Here is a 14,836-nt window from a genome sequence, read left to right on the forward strand (position 1 = left end):
GAGAAAGGAGATGCAAGTAATGAGCTAGCTAGAAGTGTATAAATTATAAGCATAAATGGGATGGGTGTTTTTGCTCTTCACATGTAAGAGTATTATGTTTCAAGTGTAGCTTTTAATGCCTGAGAGAAATAAGTTGAAAATGGAATGGAGACATTTATTGTTACCTATAATCAGCAGTTCCTATAAGAATTGTGGATTTGTCTTCTATTTCCTACCCCCAGAGTTAAAAGCTGAATGTAAAAAATAGAATCTAAACTATCAAAAAAGCCAAACAGAAACAAACTCATAGGTACAGAGAACATTCTGATGGCTGTCGGATGGGGGATAGTTAGAGGGGTGGGCGAAGAAAGGGGACGGGATTAGAAAGATCAAAGTTATAAAAACAGACACGGGACATGAAGTACAGCCTAAGGAATACAGTCAATAATAATCACTGGAGTCAATTTAGTAACTACACACCGTGCCAGGTGGGGGATCGCTTCACAAGTTATATAAATATCTATTTACTATGTTGTAAACCTGAAGCTAATCTAATATTGTATGTCAGCTCTAATTAAAGACTAAAAATATTTTCAAAAAGGTTAAAACAATAAAAAATGAAAAGGTTAAGCAAACTCCTGGTTGCCAGACTCAATAGAGAAGCAGCGTTGCCCAGTGCGAATCACGAATCACTAAGTGAAAACAGATGGGATCGGAACAGGTGCCCTGCTGAGCGCTGTTCTACGGGTCCCTCAAAATCAGACAAAAGCTTTGCTGCCTAATGCTTTATCCCCCCCAACACCACCACCCCCCCCGTCTGTATTCCGGAGCATCCCATCACCAGGCCCTGAAAGAGCACTCTCCTGATTTCTTCTCTCTTTTAAGCCAAATTCCTCGCAAGAGGGATCAGAGCATCGCCTCCAGTCCTCCTCACCCACCCTCCACTGAACCCACAGCCATCGGGCCTGCTCCCTCCTGCTCTGACCAAGGTGACCTCCGCGTGGCCAGAACCCATGTTTTCTCCGGGAACGTGCAGCGATCTTGGGTCAAAAGTGGGGTAAAAATTTCACACATGGAAGAGGGTTAGATGAGCTGGCTCCGAGGATCCCCCTTCGCGGGCACTGTGCTGCAGCGGAGGCTTGGGGACCAGGTGTGGATGCAGGTGACAGGAGGCAGGGGCTGAATGGCTTGTGTGCAGGCAGGGACAATGCCACCACTCTCACAGGCTTCCTGCTGTTCAGCAGAAAGACGGAGAAGGGTAGCTTGGTGAAGACGAGATTAGGTGATTTTGCTGTATTAAGTAATGCTCATTATTGTAATCATCATGAAAAGGTGAAAGTGGGGGAAAGTTATTTCTAAAACTAATTCTAAAAAGTTATTTTTAGAAACTAATTCTAAAACTAATTTGCGGTTTTCCTAAAAGTCAATTTTTAAATACCTGCATTGTGTATTGGGATGTATTTGCAATTTTTTTATCATTTCCATTATCTGAAGAATCCTTTGCATGTGTGTTTCTTGTGGGAAGACAGCTTTGATATCATTGTAGTGCTCAAAGAAGCCATCTTATGATTCGACTCCGGTCTGTGTGTAGAGGACATTAGGGAGAAGGAAGGAAATGTCACTGGGTGGGAAGGTAATCCTTGGCCATTCCTGACTCCAGGCACAAGGGGGCGCAAGATCGCAGCGGCGGCTGAGCCGGAGAAAAGCCGACGCTCTTGCCCAGGGCACGCAGACGTGCTCCGCCCCCACCCCCCCCCCCGCCCCGTGCTGAGNTAGAGGACATTAGGGAGAAGGAAGGAAATGTCACTGGGTGGGAAGGTAATCCTTGGCCATTCCTGACTCCAGGCACAAGGGGGCGCAAGATCGCAGCGGCGGCTGAGCCGGAGAAAAGCCGACGCTCTTGCCCAGGGCACGCAGACGTGCTCCGCGCCCCCCCCGCGCCCCGTTCTGAGGGCTACGTTCTCCGATTGGAACGTGAGGGGCTCACGTGACCGGCGTGGGCCCGCTGCCTTGGAAACGTCGAGCGCCGGCTCCCTGCGGGGCAGCAGAGTGGGGCGTGGGTTGTTGCGTGGGCACGATGTTGTGTAAGGGGCTGTCGGGGGTCCTTGCCCCCCGGGCTGCGGCTCTGCTGCCGGGGCGCGCGTGCCTGGGACTCCTGGGCGCCGGGCGCCGAGGGGTCAGCACCAGCTGGTCTCCGGTGGGTGCCGCCTTCAATGTCAAGCCGCAGGGCAGCCGCTTGGACCTGTTCGGCGAGCGCCGGGTGAGCGGCGCGAGCGAGGACCCGGCTTGTTTACCCGGGATAAGCTGGTCTCCTTCTCCTCGGGGCGGGGTTGGGGACAGATTTTGCGGGATACGGAAGAAGGCGGGCTGCGAACACGTTGCACAGCGGGGTGTGGTTAGCGCTCTTGGTGACTTCCTGGCCGATCACCTCTTTGAGGGTTTGGGTTAAAGGGAGCGGAACGGTCTTTAGGGGGTCCCCTCACCCAAGTTTCGGCCCTAGGACGTGTCTTCAGATGATCCCTTGCTCCACGGAAAGTTTACGCCTCTTGGAAGTGATTTGGCCTGCCGGGTCCTGCCTTCCTTTTTCAGGGTCCCGCCCTCCCTTCGCACGCCGCCCAGACCCTGCCCCTGTTCACTTGTGCTCCAGCCCTGCGCGTGTGCCAGAGGAGCCCGGCCCTGCGAGGTCACCGGCGGTGTCACGTGTTCTTTTTGCAAAAACACACTTGTCTTCAGTGCTGTCAGTAATTCCATGATGCTCGAAATTTCATCAATTTTTGCAAAGCTCTGGGCTTTCGTGGTTTTTTTCCCCACTCCTCCTTAAAAGAAAAAAGATCTTTTGGGAAGAGGTTAGTTTCCTACAGGCCCATGGAGTGGGTCAGATTGAGTTCTGCCTGCAGGAAATGACTGGCTGAATTCCTCAGTTTCCACTCATTTCTGTATCCACGCCGCCCAGCGTGGTGTCTTCGATTAATACCATGTATTGAATGGCCGCATTAAAGGTGAAAGGAAGGCAGGCTGGAAAGGGACTTACCTGATACCCGTTCTATTTTGCTTCTGTGGATGTTGATCATTTTAGGTTTCACTTTGACTTTTGCCTTTTAAAAAGTTTCTTCGTTGTACCCTTAACTTTCATTCAAATCCAAGTGTAGAATATGGTTGCAGTAAACTTAATAGTAGGTGCCCTGGGAAGTGGGACTGGCCTGTACTTGAGTAGGTGCTGTGGAGTGAGGTTCCGTAGTGGTGCCGGCGTGGTTTTTACCTTTATGGTAGCATTGTATTGTATTGTTTTTTAATAAAATAATTAAAATGGAAGGAAAATGACACTTAAAACATGGGCAATATGAAATTTAATAGTGTGTTTTTTTAACTTTATCTCCATTAGCTTTGTCTGTTTTCAAATGATTTTTGCCACACCAACTTCCATGCAGGTAAATAATGTTGGTGTTAACGTAATGGGTGTGAAGAGAACCACCTGTGATTTGTGAGTGGAAGTGCAGAGTGAGCTTGGTGTGGGGGTAGTTGAAATAGAACTTTGAGCTTTGCTGTTCTTTGACACCTCATGATTGTAGGTGCTGAACCCATATTTTCAAGTATGTGAATTGGTTTTTGACTGAAAACAGGAAGGTTCATTTAGTTTTCTAGTATTGCCATACCTTGAGGTCTGAGATTTTGAATTCCCGAGGGAAGCATTGGTAGGTGCCCTGGGAAGTGGGACTGGCCTGTACTTGACTCATGAAATCAGTGTGAAGATCGTTTATTTTTTGGTTCTGGTTCTGCTCTGCCCCCCACTGTCTTTATTTTCTTCAACTTGTTAGTGTAGTTTGAACAGAGGTGGACACCTTCGCTTCCGTTCTTGCGGAATCAGTGAGCTTTATCAGGCCTGAAAGTTTTACCTCCTGCTATTTCCCAAACTGCTATGTGAAGCGTCTACAAAGGTAATCTACCAAGTTCAGCATTCGCTCCGACAGTGTGATTCATCCCACTTCCCTGTGTATTAGGCATCTGGGGCGGTGGGGGGGGCAGCTGGCTGAGTGAGGAAGGGCAGGATTTTGCCTCTAGGGACCCAACCCCTCAGGAGAACACAGACAGATTTCTGCAGAGAAGTATGGAGAAGGTGTGGGCTTCTGGGGTGTAGGGGCCCTGCTCAAGTTCGGACTTTGCGAAGGTTGATTCCTGACCTCAGCCTTTTCCTTCACCCATGAAGCTGTTAACTAGCCTGTGAGAGGTGGACGGTAGTTCCTGCTCTGTGGGACTGCGGGCCTTACGGGGGAAACCTGTGTGAGGTGCACAGTGCACCTATGTGCCTTCCCCCGCCCTGCTGGGCACTGGGGCAGATGTGCTGCAGCTGGCCCGAGGCGAAGGCCCTGCCCCCCGTCAGATGAGTGGGTTTTTGCTTTATCAAAATATGAAATGCTTTTGGAAAGGATAAAATTTGTTACCAGTTTAGACCGTGAGTTGGTTTTCATGTTTATAAAGTCTCTGAACTGTGTGCTCAATAATCTGCTCATCATCCCTGATTTACAGATGTGGAATTGCTTGGTGCTTTGTACCGGACCTCACTAGGTGCTGGACGCTGTCTTAAGAATTTGACATATATTTTCTAGCCCAGTATGAGAGCTGTGAGATGTGTATTGTAATCCCAGTTGTGCGTAATGAAAAAATTGAGGCCTAGGCGGAGAGAGAAAGTGGCCAGAGTCACACAGCTGACAGCGACCTCAGCGAGCATCCCATCCGTCAGTCTCCTCTGTGTGCCGGCCGTTCTGACAAGGTGGCGTTTGGTTCTCTAGCGCGTGTCATCTCATTTAGGCTTTGTGAGTAGGTGCTGTGGAGTGAGGTTCCGTAGTGGTGCCGGCTTGGTTTTTACCCTTATGGTAGCATTGAATTGTATTGCTTTTTAATAAAATAATTTAAATGGAAGGAAAATGACACTTAAAACATGGGCAATGTGAAAGTGACATGTATGATCTCAGATATTCAAATATATAAAAACCCAGCAAAACCCAAGGTATTCCTTATGAAAGAAGTATTTACACATAATACTAAAAGGTCATATTTTTAATAATAAATTGGAAATACTCGTTGAATTTCAGGGTCTTTTTGGAGTTCCCGAGCTCAGTGCCCCAGAAGGATTCCGCGTGGCCCAAGAAAACGCCCTGAGAAAGACGGAGCTGCTGGTGGCACGTGTGTGCTCCACGCCGCCTGGGCCACAGACCGTGCACATCTTCGATGAGCTCTCCGACGTCCTCTGCCGGGTGGCGGACTTGGTAAGACCTGACACCCTCCTCTGCTGAACTGTGGACAGTTAATTAAGTTTATGAGGTTTAGTGTTACACTGTAAGGCTAAAAAAATGTCTGCATTGTTTGAGAGCTGTTGGGTATAATTTGTTGCAGTGAAGTCTGTCATTAGGAAAGTCTAGGAAAAGGTGGTATTTAGAACTTGTACTTTAAGATATACATTTAATGAAATATACATGGAATATGTAATAAAAGAATAACTCATGATGTTTTTCTCTATGACAAAGATTCATTTATGAAAATGTTCAAAATTCTAATAAATTATCTGTTCACTTACAATAAAATTAATTTTATAAAAACAGTTTTTATAAACATTGTAGAGAATGTGTTGTGCAATTAAAAGTAAGATTTTAACATCAAACCGATTATATTAAAGAGTTTTTTCCTTAACATTTTGCAGTTAAAATAGAAACATACCTGGGTCTCTTCACCCACTAGGAAACCCACTGTGGAGACATAGGGCATGACCTTCGGGCCCGGGAGAGTCACAGCCCAGTCAGTCGTGACAGCAAAGGGGCACGTAACGTGGTGACTCACGCTGCTGCCCCTGGTCCTGAGCTGTACACGGCTCTCTCTTCACATCCGTTTGACACTGGGCCCCGCCATGGGCCAGGCTGTGTTCTCTGCACGGGGCGCACAGTCGTGAACAGGGGGAGGCACGGGCTCCGACCTCACTGAGCATCACAGTGTTCACTGTTTGTTCGGTCTCTCAGGCATGAGCCCTGGTAACCGCTTACCTGGATTAATTGATTTGACCTTCTCACCATGTCTGATTTTCAGATGAGGAAAGGAAGGCTCTAAGAGGCCAAGCGACATGACCAAGGTCAGCCAGCCTGTAGGCAGTGAAGCTGGCCGTGGGTCCAGGCAGCCCGGCTGCAGGCCCCTGACCCACCTGCTGGCCAGCACACCCTCCAAGGGGCGACCAGCTGCTCGGGTCTGGACAAGTTGGGTAGTCTCCCCACCATTTAACCAAGTTCTTACAAATTTTAAAAATACCACACAGTAAAATTGACTGGAGGGGTAGTAAGCTCTGTGGATTGTAACTCATTTTTCACGTGGCCACATATGGACGCCTAAACTCTCCATCACGCCAAAGAAGCTTTCAGTCGTTACCGCCACTTCTTACGTCTTAGCTCCGACAACTGCTGTTCTCTGGTGTGTCTTTTCTAAAACGCTAGATGTTTGGAATCGTTCACACCTTTGAGGTGGATTTCTTTTACCCTCCTTGCATTTGTTTTTTCATTGTTCAGAAAGTCGTCTCTCTGCAGACCCCAATCCAGCAGTGATGCCTCTCAGAGGGCCACACAGGCAGGACAGGCTCCCTAGTACAAGGGCCTTGATAGAGCCCTGAGAAGGGCTTCTCCAGGGGGCAAGGAGATGCGCTGTGGGCTCCCGGTGGTCAGGTGGTCGGGTCTTGGCTTTAAGGGGTGCCCGCTCGGCCTCCCCAGCCGCCCAGTCAGGAAGTGTGTGCGGGTGCTTCCCAGGTGGTGTGGATGCGGGAGGGCCGGCGCCGCCTCTGCTCTGTCACTGTGGCCTGAAGGGGGCGGCAGTCACTGTGTGTGGTCAGGGCTCCCTGTTCATTTGTGGTCTCAGCCTCATTTCAGTTGAGCCGTGCGGTGCTCTGGGGCTCTTTCCACCGTTTTGCCTTTGCTCAAAGATGTTACCTTCTCTGTCCCTAGTCTGTCCTCTTTTTGATGGGTTTTGTATTTATGAAGTATACTATCTCATCAAATACTAATACTTATATAAATCTTGGGGTAAAAAATTCAGAGGGCCTTTTTTCTTTTTGAATTGTGAAGTTTTTACCTGCCAGTAAGTTTGATACCATTGTAAGACATGAATTTTATAAACTATGTTTTCCACCAAGTGGTCAGTTTGGTTTCTTTTTCAGTACAGTTGCTATGTAACAGTCTTGTTTTCCTCATCACTGTTGCAAATGAATTTTAAATGTATGCTAGTGTTTTGAATTTTAATGTGAAGTGTAAATGGTAGGACAGTGTAAATGGGTAATTTATACAATATGTTGTTAATATTACATAGCTCATTTTTCAGGTGCTTGAGTACTAATGTTATTGTTACATCAAAAGTTGTATAAAACTATATTTAAACATTGTTCACTAACAACTATTTGATAAAAATTTTGGAAATTTTACCTGTGGTGGTTTTATAAGTCATATATGTTTTCCTCTTATAGAATGAAGGAAAAATGTGTAATATTTTATAGTTTTCCTATGTTTTTCTTTTGCAATGTACTGCTGTTAAGATTAAAGGTAACCTCTAGTTTTTGCATGACTTCCTGAGAAGGAAGGAGGAGTTCCAGCTCGGTGGAGCCCCGAGTCCGTGCAGCAGCCTCCCAGCACTGGCGGCTGTGCGTTGTCTGGCTGGGACTAGGCACCCTGGCTCTCTCCAGGGGCTTCAAAGAGAGGAAAGTGGGCCTTCGTTTTCTGCACCAAAGCTAGGGTACCGTCGGGTCGGCCTTGAAACCATAGTGCGTGTCAGTGTAAACACAAGAAGAATAACCCCCAGGGCCGTTCTCTGCAGCCAGGCTTCTCCTGAGAACCACAGTGAGCAACAGTTTGATTAGAGAGTTTTAGAATCTTGAACAAGAGGCCCCTTTTTGGAACTATAGAATTTGGAAGCGTTCTCGTAGCACGTATTTATGTTTGAAGGAGAGAGACTTTTCTAAGAGAAACTCAGTGGACATGTCGAAATCTGTGGACCGACACTCACTCGGCTCCGAGGGAGAGCAGAGTGACGCCCAGGACACGGCCGCTCTGCCCTGCGAGTGGGAAGGTCCCAGGACGGAAGTGCACAGGCCAAGCCAGACGGCACTTGTCAGAGCAGGGTTCGTTTTGCCCTGAGACCTTGGAGGAGAACCTCCCACCCAGTTCCTTTGGTTTTCTCTCCCCTCTTCAACAGGCCGACTTTGTGAAAATTGCTCACCCGGAGCCAGCATTCAGAGAGGCGGCGGAAGAAGCCTGCAGAAGTATCGGCACCGTGGTGGAGAAGTAGGTTCCGTCCCCCCTCGTGACAACACCGGGCAATGCAGATTTGTGGCTTTGCGTTCTGGGAAATGTTTCTCTGGGCTCGTCCCCCTCCCAGGGTGGGGGCTGGTGTGTGAACCCTGCGTAGCCGCCCAGGGTGGTAGGCGTGGGGGGCTCCTGGGGCTGGGCCACCTTCCCAGTACGAACAGCCTGACTGGAGGCTCAGCGTTTTTCATCGTCACTCTCCTTGTCTGTAAATGTAATAAGTTGCCTCTTAGGGTTGTGATGAAATAAAACGATGACTATAAAGTACTCATAACCATGTCAGGAACACAGCAAGCTCCAGCCTCCTCACTATCGTTGTTTCCAAGATAGAAGGGTTTCTTCGTATCCCAGGGGCAAGCTACAGTTTCCAGATCCCCTGCCGCGTGGCTCGGTTACTGCCATGTGGGCGGCTGGGGACCACGGCCAGAGTGTCTCCCTGCAGTGGCCTTGTGGTCCCTGTGGCTGTGATGAAGTGGCTTCTTTTTTTTTTCCTTTCTCTTTTGTAAAAATATTTTATTGATTATACCATTACAGCTGTTCTAGTCCCCCCTCATTCCCCTGCACCCTGTACACCCCCTCTCCCACCCTTCTCCCCCCCTTTAGTTTATGACCACGTGTCTCAAGTTCTTTAGATTCTATATTTCCCCTACTATTCTCGCCCTCCCCCTATCTATTTTCTACCGACCATCTATGCTATTTTCTGTGCCTTCTCCCCCCTTCTCCCCCTCCCACCCCCCTGTTTCTAACCCTCCATGTGTTCTTCATTTCTATGGTTCTGCTCCTGATCTAGCTGTCTTCTTGGTTTGCTTTTGTTTTACACATTCGTGTGCGGCCCCAGCAGCAGGAGGCAGCAGAGGGGACTGCCATTGCTTTCCTTTGACCCCGCCCCCACATACAGGACACACCCAGCGACTGAGCTGCCCCGCCCTGGTGAACACCTAGGGCTCCGCTCCTCGTACGTAACAGGCACAAACAGTCCAAAACATGGCGCAAGAAGAACTGAAAGCCCCAGAGCCCATAACTCTAAGCGAAAAAGAAACAGCGAACCTCTCAAATGCACAGTTGAAGTGGCTTCTTTTAAAGTGGCTTTAAGGCCAATTTAAATATTTTAAGCCCTCTCTGAGACCAGCACGGTGCTCATTAGAAGAACTCAGAGGCGGAGGGTGCCATGTTCAAAACCGCTTAGGTCACGATGCGCGCCGGGAAGTCGGGTGCAAGTCCTGAAGGCAGTGAGAGCTCTCGTGTGCCCGGCACCGCTTCTTACCCGAGAAACCAGGGCCCGTCCGCTTCGGGAGCCTCGCACACACCAGCGTTGGCAGGAGGAGGGCGAGGATGCAGTGGCTTCTCTGGTCCAGTGAGGCTTCTGGGGGGCCTCGCGCTCCAGAATGTGCTGCCGCTGCTTTCACCCCACTGAGCTTGTGCACTTTGAGACGAGGCCTGCGATTTTTGTTGTCACCATTGGAAATCACGGTGTTGAATGGGCTGAATCCGGGCCCCGCAGACTCCAGAGTGGGGGCAAAGAAGGAGCTGAGATGGGGCCTCCTGGGGAAAAACAACACACCCAGAGCACAGGAGGCACACACAAGACCCGAGGGCCGAATCTGGCCGGCACCTTGTTTCTACCCGGCGGCAGCGCCGAGCTCCTTGCCCCTAGTTAAGGAGTAGTTACATTTATACAGTCCTAAAGGTACATTCAGCCCTTTGAAGGCAGCTGTGAGGCTGATGTGGCCCCCGTGACAATGAGCTTGACACCCCTGGCCGAGGGGAAGCCCTGAGCAAGGAGCCCGAGCTGCACTGAGCTCGCCTGCCTGTGGTGCCCAGACTCCGTCTGGTGCGGTGGACTTGGGCTCTCACTTGCCTGGGAGACCGGCAGGGAACCCTGACTGGTGGGAAGTGTCGTCAGGATATCTGTCCAAAGGCCTCACTGCACCTGGGCAGTGTCCTGTCTCCTGTTCTTCACTCTGCCCTGGGGTCTGCAGGAGCCCAAAGGCCAGGCCCCACATGCAAGGCCCCCACCTGACCCAGAGCCTCGCTCTCCATTCTCACTGGGCACTGAGGCCCACTTCCCCTCTGGTCTGACCATGTCCTGTCTCCCAGCTTCAGCTGGTCTGTGAGAAGTAGGATCGTTTTAGGTGTACGTGCAGATCCAATGTCTTGTGTGGCAGTGGGGAAAGCCCGTCGGGTGTATGTGTTCAGAGTCAGTGCTGGTTATAGGCTGAAGTTCAGACGTGTGACAGTCCCACGGCAGGAGACGCAGTGTGGGAGATTCGCTTAAACTTCTGAAGAGGGTGCAGCCCAGGCCACCCCTGTCCCGCTGCCCTCGACACGGGGCAGCGCACAGGTGAGCAGGCCTGGAGCAGGCGGACAGGACATCCTCTCCTGGTCCCTGGGAGGGCGCCTGGAGTGGAGAGGAGGAGGTGTGCCTGCCCTTGTGAGTGCTTCCCTCAGAGGTGACAGCCTCGGAGTTCCCTTGGTGTTCAGGGTAGCCCGTGAGGATGGTGGCAGCAGAAGCCCTTTGATTTATTTAAAACTGCAGGATGCTGGTGGTGCCCTGACTGAGGACCCTGCCATCCAGGATGTCTGAGTAGGTGGCTCTCATAGCCTCGCCCCTACCAGCAGGCTGGGAGCACCTGTGTCCAGGACCAGCACACTGTTCAGCGCTGAGAGCACCTGGGCTTCCTGGAATCCAGCGTGGGGAAGGACTGGGGACCTGAGGGTGGCACTGTGGGGTGAGGCTGAGAGTGGTTCTCTGTGGGAGTGGCCACGGGCCACCTGACAACATTAGTGTGGGGAGTGTTCATTGCACGCACAATCACCTCGTTAACCCTCAGGGCGACCTGCAGCTCAGCAGGCCGGGGGCTCCAACAATGGCCCAGGTCACTGCATTGTCGGCCTGTGTTGACCCCTGAGAGTGTGGCTCTGAAGCCAGAGACCCTGTGTCCCCTCCACCATCCCCTACTGGTGTGGGCCTGCCACACTCGGCCAGCTGAGCAGAGTGGCCCAGGCCTGGGGTGCGCAGCTCAGGACTGGGCCTCGGTGGCAGGAGTCCGTCACATGGCCAGTGACCCCACTGCCCCCTCCTCTCCTTCCTGCCTGGCCTTCAGGCTCCAGCTGCTGACCCACTTCAAGTTTGTCCTCGACCCTTCCAGACAGCTCGTACTGAACACGTGCCTAGCAGGCCTGGGCCAGTGCACTGACCGTGGTCACGCTGCTCCTGGTCCAGAGGCAGAGACGAGAGCAAACCTTGGTCCTCGGGCTGCAGCCAACGTCACTCCCTTGGTGCGAAGCCAGGAGGAAGGTGTTATAGACTCATTTAACTTCCTTGTTTGTGGTTTTTCTAGGTTGAACACAAATGTGGACTTATATCAGAGTCTGCAGCGACTACTGGCTGATAAAAGGCTCATGGACTCCCTCGATGCAGAGACCAGGTGTGTCTGTGCAGGTAGCTCCTCGCAGCTCTCGCGCCCCCAGAGTGCCTCCTCGGAGATCTCCGCACAGGCCCGCCCCTCGCCCCTTGGTTTTGCTTCTCAGGGCTGCTCTCCCCCACAGCACCCTATTCGTGCATTAATGTCCCGTTTCTCTGCCTCACTGAAGCCCCTTGGGAACAAGGGTCTGGGTGGTGGTGTTCACTGCTAGTCCCGGGCACCTGCCAACGCAGGGCTGCAGTGGCTGCCGGACCAGGGAGTGGAGACCCGCGAACAGTGGGCACTCATGCTTAGCTCTGTGCCTGGAGTTCCGTCGTGGGTTCCGCCAGATGGTACTGGCAAACCGGTCTCAGCTGCTGGGTGCTGTCAAGAGCCTTGGAAGGGTTTGCTTTGATTCACTAGATGACATTAATCTACATTGAAAAGGCTTCGTTGCTGAGTCAATAGACAAAAATACTTGGCGTAGGACTTTGGAGAGCGCATGCCTTCGCTCCGGTTATTAACTTACAAAGTAAGTGTCGCAGGGTTTGTCGGTAACCCACCCGCATATTGTGTGTGTCTCAGCACAGAGATCGACATGCTTTCTTTCCCACGGCCACTTTTTTATTTCTGGGACACTTTCTTCCTCTGACTCCTCGGCCCTCCCTCCCTCCCTCCTCCTGCCCCCTTCTCCTTCCTGTCTCCGTGTGGCCTGTGATTCCCAATACAGCGCTACTCAACCGGGACCGCTGACGATGGGCACTAGGGTTCCCCACGGTGAGGCCACTGGGGCGCTGTCCCCCGGCTGCCCGCGTGCAGGGGCTGGTGGTCCTGCTGTGCTACATGGGCCCTGGTGCCCAGGGTTGGTCTTTATTACAACTTTGTTACACTCAGCATTAGGTAGCCTTACTGGCAAGACAAGTGAAAGCCGTATTTTTGAAGCATAGAGATGCAGAGAAATAGTCAGTGTTTGTGGCACAAGTTTTCAGGAGAAAGCGAGGCAGAGAAGCCCCTGCAGCTGCGTCTCAGTCCCTCTACAGGAGCGGCATAGCCCAGCAGAAGGAGGTGGGACAGGAGGCCAGGGAGTGTTCCCGTGGTAAGTGTGAGCCACACACTAGCCGCTCCCACTCGGTGTCTACCGGGGACAGAGGTGCCACCCCTGGGTGGGCATCTCAGGACCAGCAGCCTGCTGGGTCCCTCGCCTGGGGGCGATGGCCACTCCAAGTGAGGGGACATGTGTAGCACCCCTCCCTCCACTCAGAAACTCAGCAAACATTCCCCAGTGACCCACTGTTAACAGTTACTCGGAACTCTAGTGTGCTGGGCGTGGTGCTGGGCACGGTGCCGATGCCTCTTGACTTATTTAAGTAAATGTGGTCTTCGTGGCCCTGAAAAAAGAAAATACTGCAAGAATTTTAATAGTGATTATCTTCAGTGGGATTATGAGTTTAATTTTTTTCATACCTTTCTCCAGTAAAGCTGTTCTGCAGTAAACATACAGAATAAATTTGCATCACCAATTTCTGCACTTCTGTGATGTTTCTTTTCTCTTATTAAGACAAGCAGCAAACACCTTTGCTGGAAAAGGGAGCGGAGCGGTATTTCTTAGATTAACTCTTTCGGAAAAAAGGTTGATACGAGATAGAGAAAATGAGGGTGGGTAGAGGCTTGAGTAAAGCGTTTTACATATTTAAGAAAGAAAGTGAATCACTAAATTATTAATGTGCTCTGTTGAGTTTTCAGAATTTTAGAGGAACTTGAACTCCGCTTATTCGGGGCACATCAGCACAACAGTCAGAAAGATAAGTGTGTCTTTCATGAAAACTCAAGGAGAGCCAGAGAGTAGAGCAAATACCAGGATGATGTGATTCCAGGAAAAAAGGTCAAAAAGTGTCAGCAGAGAGAGCTGTTAACTCAGAATTGGCTTTGAGCTTGCAGTGGGATTAAAGAGAAAACAAGTCTCATCGGCCAAGAAACGCAGCTCGCAGCATCAAAGAGTCTAGCGTTCCAAGGAGCTGTTAACAGTCGGAAGGAAACCCGGAAATCTCACGCAGGGTCTTTGAGAAATTGTCCGAGTATGAACTGCTCAGTTTTTAATGACTGGGATCTGGATGGAGTTGGAGCGAGTAAGCGGCGCGGCCGTTTTCACAGGTCTGTGCTGTTAGGGGAATAGGCTCACATGCTAAAAGGCAGTTACAGTAGATTTTCTTGTTTCGCAATACACGTGTTGACATTTAAACACTGTGTGGTTGAGGCTGCTTTTTGTTCCTCCTTGGCTTGCTATACTTAATTCCTACGGGAAGCATCTCCGGCTCTGTGCAGTGAAGGCCTCTCACCCCGTGACTTTGTAAAAACGCGTGCGTTCACCCCTCGGTTTTTTAAAGTGGAAATCGCGGATGCTAGTGGAGCAGAGGTGCCGCCTCTGGGTGGCGGTGGAGGACAGGGTGAGAGATGTCACCGTGAGGTGTGTGGCTGATCATGATGAGCACCTCCAACCTGGGGAGAGGTCGTCTTGCCTGAGTGCAGGGCTGGAGCAGAGGTGACCCGTCAGTGGGGAGGGGGGCAGCCCCCTGTTTCCCGGCCCCGTGATGTCTGTCGGTCATGTTGGAGATCAGGGTTAGCCTGTGACCTCCTGCAGGTCAGGCCCCTCTGCTCCCCTCTCATGCACTTGGAGAGCTGGGCATCCGGCCCCTGCTTCTGTGGCGCAGCGAGAGGGTCTCCCACGTCCGGCGCGCACACAACTTCTCCCATGGGCTGCACCTTCAGACTCAGTATTTTTATTTCCCTGGCGCCTGATGTGAGAGTATATGGCATTGATTAGCTTGTGGTGCAGAAGGGACAGTGTGCCCCTAAGTGTGAACTATTACAGGGGGAAGGCCCGTGGGAAACTACCCCTCCCTGCAGGTGTTAACAGGACCCTTCTTCTGCCTTCTTTGTTGTTGCTGCTGCTTGTGCCTGACATTCCGATGAAGTTGCTACATTCAGGAAAGGTTAGGAAAACCTCGTCGTTCAGTTTGCAGCTGGATTTTGTGATGGGTCAAAAGCAACCTCTACAAAGCATGCTAGTAGTAATCTTGAAATCGTGAGGGATCTTCCCTCCATGGCGTCAGCAAGTTAAGTCTTTGGGGG

The 14,836-nt window shown here is 51.0% G+C and overlaps 1 protein-coding gene across 1 annotated transcript in view; it reads left to right on the top strand.

Moving 5' to 3' along the window:
• The first annotated feature begins 2,056 nt into the window (after positions 1 to 2,056).
• MIPEP (mitochondrial intermediate peptidase) overlaps positions 2,057 to 14,836 on the top strand; it is a 94,098-nt gene continuing 81,318 nt past the window's right edge. The window contains exons 1-4 of the mRNA XM_037057632.1: positions 2,057 to 2,239; positions 5,070 to 5,243; positions 8,194 to 8,282; positions 11,645 to 11,731. Of these exons, the coding sequence (XP_036913527.1) occupies positions 2,057 to 2,239; positions 5,070 to 5,243; positions 8,194 to 8,282; positions 11,645 to 11,731 (533 nt within the window). The remainder of the gene's footprint in view (positions 2,240 to 5,069; positions 5,244 to 8,193; positions 8,283 to 11,644; positions 11,732 to 14,836) is intronic.

The sequence above is a fragment of the Sturnira hondurensis genome, unplaced genomic scaffold (genome assembly GCF_014824575.4).
Source record: "Sturnira hondurensis isolate 20B ecotype Veracruz unplaced genomic scaffold, ASM1482457v3 Scaffold0009719, whole genome shotgun sequence".
In the NCBI taxonomy this organism is placed as follows: domain Eukaryota; kingdom Metazoa; phylum Chordata; class Mammalia; order Chiroptera; family Phyllostomidae; genus Sturnira; species Sturnira hondurensis.